This window comes from Condylura cristata, unplaced genomic scaffold, assembly GCF_000260355.1.
Source record: "Condylura cristata isolate star-nosed mole 26May11 unplaced genomic scaffold, ConCri1.0 scaffold00034, whole genome shotgun sequence".
Lineage (NCBI taxonomy): Eukaryota > Metazoa > Chordata > Mammalia > Eulipotyphla > Talpidae > Condylura > Condylura cristata.
In genome coordinates, this window is record NW_004567135.1 from 2,332,418 (window position 1) to 2,339,532 (window position 7,115).

The 7,115-nt window shown below is 57.6% G+C and overlaps 1 protein-coding gene across 1 annotated transcript in view; it reads right to left on the reverse strand.

The window, feature by feature from the left end:
* KIF5A (kinesin family member 5A) overlaps positions 1–1,715 on the reverse strand; it is an 18,336-nt gene extending 16,621 nt beyond the window's left edge. Inside the window, exons 1-6 of the mRNA XM_012732278.1 lie at positions 1,671–1,715; positions 1,464–1,551; positions 1,299–1,372; positions 825–929; positions 556–604; positions 31–121 (exon numbers count right to left, since the gene is read on the reverse strand). Of these exons, the coding sequence (XP_012587732.1) occupies positions 31–121; positions 556–604; positions 825–929; positions 1,299–1,372; positions 1,464–1,551; positions 1,671–1,715 (452 nt within the window). The remainder of the gene's footprint in view (positions 1–30; positions 122–555; positions 605–824; positions 930–1,298; positions 1,373–1,463; positions 1,552–1,670) is intronic.
* Positions 1,716–7,115: the final 5,400 nt, after the last annotated feature.

Here is a 7,115-nt window from a genome sequence, read left to right on the forward strand (position 1 = left end):
CGCTCCGCCGCTGGCCGGCCCTCCTGCCACGCCGTGCTCTGTGCGCTGGCCGGTGCCACGCTCACCTTGACGAACGGCACCCGGTTCTTGTCCTCGTGCACAGACAGATTCGTCTTGGTCACTAAATCCGGACAGCACAGGGTGAGCCAGGCCAGAACCGCCCCCCCAGCACCCGGGGGCCCTCAGTGGCGGCGTCTCTGCAGAGGGAGACGCCACCGACGTGCCACGTGCGCCAGGCTGAGCAGCCCCGCAGAGCTCCCACTGGGGTTCCGGCTGCCCCGCTGGGGTTCACTTACCTGGCCCTCCCTGTGGCGCAGGGGTTAAGCGCAGCCCGGGAAGCTGCCCGCAGCCCTGCACACGAGTCCGTCCCCGCCGGAGGGGCCCCGGGGCCCAGCGGCCCCCTCCTGTCTCCCCCTGCCCCCCTCTGCTGTGTGTTTCGCGGATCCGCCTGTTCTGCTCCCCGCTGTGTCTCGGGAATCCTCTCACCCCCGCAGCTCGGCCTGTGCCCCCGTTCTTGTGTGCGTAAATAAATTTAAAAAACAAAAAACCACTCACCATCCAGAAGATCACGAATTTTGTCCAGGTAAATCTCAAAGTAAGAAACCTGGGGAGGGAGAAGGGGTGAAGGAGGGCCCACCCCACAGCAGCGAGGGCGTCTGGGGGTACGCGCACGCGCCGAAGACAGCAGAGGCTGGCGGCGGGCGGGGGCCACGGCTGGGCACGCGGGGCCCAGGTGACGGAGCCGGAGCCGGAGCGAGCCGGGGTGCTGAGCCCTGGGGAGTCGCGCCCCCCCCACCGAGGACACCCGCGCTGTGCCCCCTCACCTTGATGTGGAACTCCAGGTTCTCATCCATGGAGTAGATGTGGTTGAAGATGTCCCGGGCAATGCGGGGGATGATTCCCATCAGCTGGGGGTCATGCAGCTTCCCCTGGGGGGCCGGGGTCCGGTGTGAGGCGGGCTCCAGCCCACGGGGTGTGGGGGTGGGGGTGGGGGGTGCAGACGGACTCAAAGGACATGAGTCCATCCCTGCCGGAGTGACCCCGGGGGCGCAGCAGACACGGGCTCAAAGGAGGCAGCTCTGCCCTGTCGCCCTTCGGGGGTTGGGGGGTAACGGGGCCCTTCCATTCACTGCTGCTGTTTTCCCAGAAAAGCAGTCAGCTGGGACGGCGGGGGCGGCCTGCAGCAGGCTGGAGGCCTCCAACGTCCCCGGGGTGCTTCCCAGTCGCCCAGCTCCTCGCCAGGCCAGGCCCCCCGCCGAGGCCGCGGCCCCCCCCACCAACGCCGGGGCGGCGCCCACCTCCATGGTGTGCGTTTTCCCTGAAGACGTCTGTCCATAAGCGAAAATGGTGCCGTTGTAACCAGCGAGGACGTCTGGAAGAGAGAAGACACGGGGTGGTAGCGGGCGGCGGGGGGCCGGGCAGACGCTGTCACCGCACCCCGCCGCACCCCGGCGCGCCCCTACCTTTGACGATCTGCATGGCGCACGCATGGTAAACTTGCTCCTGAGTGGTGTTTGGGGGGAACACGCGGTCAAAGACATAGGGCTTCCCCTGGGGGAGGTGAAAGATGGCGGCCATGAGCGGCAGGGGGAGGGAAGAGACACCCCGCGCCGCGGGGAGGGCGCCCCGCTCCCCGCTCCCCAGGGCTGGGCAGAGCCAGGGCCCAGTACCGCGTGGAGAAGTGGCACTGGCAGTGTGCAGGAGGCAGTGTGCATCTTGGCGTGATGACCCGGCACCCCACCCCGTGGACCCTGCCCTGGGAAGCCACGCGGGGGACCACAGGTCACAAACTAGGGTGCAGAACAACTCTTCAACGTCACAAATCTGTCTTTAAATATAAACTATCCCGTGAGAATGGCACATCTTCAAACAACTAGCAACAACAAATGTTGGCGAGGATGTGGAGAAAAAGGAACTTTCCTGCATTGCTGGTGGGAATGCAAACTAGTACAACCACTATGGAAATCTGTGTGGAGGTTCCTCAAACTGCTACACATGGAGCTTCCCTACGACCCAGCAATCCCACTCCTAGGTATCTACCCAAAAGACACAAAAACACTGATTCAGAAAGACGCCTGCGCCCCATGTTTACTGCTGCTTTGTTTACAATTGGAAAAACATGGAAGCAGCCAAAATGCCCCAAAGTAGATGACTGGATTAAAAAGATGTGGTACATACATACAATGGAATATTACTCAGCAACCAAAAAGAGAAACACATGTCTTTTGCAGCAACTTGGATGGAGCTGGAAAAGATCATGCTGAGTGAGATAAGCCAGAAAGAGAAAGAAAAATACCGGATGGTCTCACTCATAGCAGGAGTATAATGGACCAGGCGAGAAAATAACAAAAATAATGAACAACCATACACCAGAGACATTTTGCGGGGGTTGAGTGGGGGATGGATCAAAACGGGCGGGGGGGGGGTAGGGAGGGAAGTGCACGGGATTATGGTGATGGTGCACGGGTGACTTGGTGATGGGAAACCCGCGGGGATTACAATTGAGATGGAAAAAAAATGTACAAAATGTTATAAAAATAACCTGTTATAAAAAATACATATATATATATTAACTATCCCCACAGAGTCCCACGCCGGCGAGGGAAGATATTCCAGGAGTGTTAGGTGCAAGAGTGGGGGCAAGCGGACAGTGGGTAAGGGAGGCAGCACGGGGACACCAACACAGCACCCTCTTTGCAAAGGGGGGTACGGGCCAGAAATTTGCCCTGGACCCGGCTTTAAGCAAAGAGGAGCGCGAAGCCGACCACTCCGGACCAACAGTGCTTTTCCTGTTCTCCTCCTTCCTGTCCTCGGGATGGAGGGCCTGTGAGCAAAACAGCTTTAAAAAGCTTTTTTTCTTTTTTTTTTTTTTTTCAGAGTTGCCACAATTTGAACAACGCCACAGATGAACCAGCCTAGTGAGGCATGAAATACAGGGAGACAGCCTCTACTTTTATGATTTACTACCACAAGTACACACAAACCTATTATGAAATGTCAAAATTTACACAGACCTATACTGCACCATTAGTAGCCGAGAAAAATTTAGAAAAATATATAGCAATGTCATAGCTGCATTCAACAAATTATTTCTGTAAGAGTTTCTGGAATTCTTTCTTTCTATAAGGGGCGCAGGTGTGAGAAGTTACCCCAGAAACAGAGTGGGGAGCAGAACAGGCAGATCCACTGAAACAAACTGCTGGGGGGAGCAGCGGGGAGACCAGAGAGGGATCTGCTGTGCCCTGGGGGTCCCCCGGGCTGGGAATCGAACTCGTGCTGCTGCGGACAGCTTCATAGTGCTGAGACTCGACCCCTTGCACCACTAGGGAGGCCCCTTGGCTGCCATTTAAAATGACGTCATTACTCTTCAGCTATTGAAAAAAAGATGAAACCCTGCCATTTGCGGCAAAAAGGATGGAGGGCATCACGCTCAGTGAAATGTCATAAAGAAAAAGACACCGGGTGATTTCACTCGCTGCAAGATAAAAGAAACAAAACGAATGAAGCAACAGCAAAAACAGAGCCGTCGAGTATAGGAACAAAACACCAGTTCCCCAAAGGGAGGGCGCTGGCTGGGGACACTGGGGTAACGGGTTGAGTGTGCAGTGACGGCGGTGGCAGGAACAGATGCCGAGTTCGTAGACCCCAACTGGGGTAGTGGCCACACGGTGTCGAGGCAGGGCCAGAGTTGATCCAGCTGGCCACGTGGGCCCTGGGGTAAATGACACCCCAGTAAGTGCCACCGGAACACAAGCTGATGTCAAAATGGCTCTTCAAATAGAAACTGACCGGCACCCCCACTGCTAACACGTGCAGGTTAAAACCAAAGCCCTGTTCTCACCTTTTCATATCATTTGGATGTTGTCATAGGAGCATGCAAGGCTTACTCAAAAATTAACACTTAAATAATACAATGATGCACCATACTGAGGGACGGTAAAAGTCAAGGTATCTTACACCTGTGAAAAGACAGGTGATAAAACAATGTAATAGTTTAGACCACAACGTTATTGAAGCTAATGTATCCGTGCAGAAAAAACTGGATGCCAACAAACACACCAAACAATTCAGTTTTTCAGGGTGGGGCAGGGTTTTCGGTTTCTTCTCTATGGTTTTCTTCGTTTTGAACACTGATGCTATACTCAAATCACGTTAATGTTATTAACATGATCGAGAGGCCAGGGCTGAGGTGCGATCTACGCAATGTTTCTCCCGTCCGGTGACTGAGATGGACACAAACAAGCGTGTCTACCCCAGGCCAGCGGCTCACCTCTCCGCTACAGCGAGTTCCAGCCACGCTTCGCCAAGTCAGGCCGTGCACCAGCGGGGATTAAATACAGCTCGCAGGGCATCCTTGGCCCTGCCCTCTTCACCCTGGGGACACAGGTGCCAACGCCCACACAGGCGGGCACACTGCACTCGTGGTCCCCACACAGCCCCTTCCTCCTCAGCGCCCCGGGGCAGGCTCCAGGTGCTGCCCCAGTGGAGTGGCGGGCACTGTCCAAGTGCTGAAGGTTACGCCCGAGCCAGAACCTTCTCCCCGCCTTGCAGGGCAGCAAGGAACCAGAGGACGGTGCTGTTCTGAGACACACCCAGGAGTGGGCAGTGGGCAGAAGCCGCTCGAATCCCCGGGTCCTGGGAGGGCCCTGGCAGCCTTCTACCCCTGGCTGGGTCCAGAAAGGCCCGGTACAGAGCTTCGTTTCTTTAAGTCTGAAGGTTTTTATTTCCGTGCAGGTGAAAATTTCTTTTAATTTTCTGCTGCTTATACTCAGGGTGAATTCATTTCGTCAGATCTCTCCACGAGAATAACCAGGCCAGTGGCTTTCCACTCTTTCTGCCTCTCTTCACATGGGAAACACCACGATTACTCACAACTCTCGGGACACATGATTACCTGAAGTCAGAGCGTTGTATGTTGTAGGGGGTTTCTCAGCAGACCCGCAGGCGTGTACCGTGAGGAAAAGCCATTTCTGCTGCCCTCCCCCGCCGGCCAGTGGCCAGACTACCCTGCGGATCGCGTCACCAGAGGGCGAGGCTCTCGCGCCTCCAGCACGGTTTCTGGCCCACACAATATTGACCAAATTCAGACGCTGGTGGGAGAAGAAGCAAGAGGAAACCAGGGACTTTCAATGAAACAGGGGAATGGTTTCCAATTATTTCAAGAGCTAGCCGACATATAAAAAACAACAAACCTAATTAAAAAAAATATTTTTAAAGATTTATTTATTTATGCACACAAGACCTGGGGTACAGGCCAGAGGTGTGGGAGAGTGAGAGGATTCCCCAGAGACAGAGTGGGGAGCAGAAATGAAACCCACTGCTGAGGGGAGCAGGGGGGAGACGGGAGGGGGCTGCTGCGCCCTGGGGGTCCCTCCCTGGGGCTTGGGGGGTCGAACTCGTGCTGCAGCGGCTGCAGACAGCTTCCTAGTGCTCTCTCCACCCCTTGCGCCAGCAGGGAGGCCAGTAACGCCTAATCTTCATCAGTTTATTGCAGGCCTGTGACATCGCTACGCCGTTTAAGCACCATCTCGTCACCTCTGCAACCTTATTTAATTGTACAGATGTGAAACCGACGGTTGCTCTCAGCCACACAGCTGAGAGTGCAGAGCGCTGCTGTAAACCGGCTCTAAATCCAAGACATGGCGCCCCAACACCGTGTCCCCCCCACTGTGACATCCCCCCACCGCTCCTCACCCCCACTTCAGACATAGCTAAAACCCTCCATCCAGCCCCTTTGAGGAGCTCAAGACCCTTGCGAGGGCGGCAGGGAGTCCTCGGCAGCCTCCCCAAGGCGGCCCCTCGCCCGTCTGCCCTGGCGCGGAGACTGGCATGCGGGGCTGCAGGTGCGAAGCGGGAGCTCAGAGGCCCTCTCCCTCCGAGGGCCCGGGCGCACTGGTGCTGCTCTCGCGTCCAGGCCCCTCCTCCTCGTCCACCCGGGCTCTGTGTTCGCCTGCACCTCCCAGCCGCCTCTGACGCTCCCCATGACACGGGGGCCAGCGATGACCAACCCTTCCCCTCAGTGGAGCAGCTTGGTAGAGGCTGAACTTCCAGGCACCAGGCCTGATTTCCATGGCGACAGCCCTGGGGACTGTTGCCATGGAAATGCTGGAGCACACTGGCCACGGCCAACATTACCTCCCCTCTCCATTTTCCTTTATCAGACTCCCCCAAAGGTACGGGCAGACTGACTGCCCCCTTTGGTTACCAGTGCAATCACCCCCAAACAATACTGACTCCAACTAGCCTACAGGACTCAATCTAGCTTCCCCAAAGGAGATACTGAAGAGTCCTTTTTTTTTGCCTCCTTCAGGCCCCACTTAACCACTGGGCGACCTCAAAGAGGCAGAATGGGCAGGACACTTGAATGCAGGAGGGAGGGGAAGGAAAGAGGGGAGCATGCACCTCCTTACTGCCCTGCCCCCACCGCAGCGCAGCCCAGAGAGCAGGCCCCCGAAACTGTGCCCCCAAGCCCAGCGCAGAGCAAGTCAGTGGCCGGAGGGAGTCACGCGGGCTCTGAACGGCCCAGACAGCAGAACAGCCTGGCCGCGGCCTTTGCCTTGCCGACAGCCTCGATGGCCAGGAACGGCCGGGGGAGGGACGAAACGGCTCCTGGAGCAGTCTCTCCAGCTTGCTCCCTGACCTTTGCCAAGCAGAAACCGCCCAGGAGCCCCCGCTGCCGCAAGGCTGGGGGAGACACACCGAGGTCCAGGGGGCAGGCCCTGGCAGGAGAGCCAACCCCCCCTCCCCGCCGGCTGTGGCACCTCCAGGCACCTCCCTCAGCCCCTGCCGGCTCCCACACCCTGGGCCCCAAGGGCGTTGGCAGAGGACGGAGGAGAGGAGGGAGAGTTCCTCTGTTGCTGGGACCCTCAAGGCTCTTCAGAATCCCTTCTCCACAGCCCTCTTCCTCCTGAACGCGGACGGACGGCTGGGCAGGCATGCCGCAGACAAAATGGCCCCTCAGAAGCGTTTGTCTTGGAGTGAGAAGTTGACAGGAGGGACTTGGGCAGGGCAGGGCGCAGACAAGACAAAGGCCCAGCCCCGCAGACACCAGGCCGGGGCCTCGGAAACGAGCTGGCCCGAGGCCGGCTCCCTCACCTCTCCACCCACCCCACCCC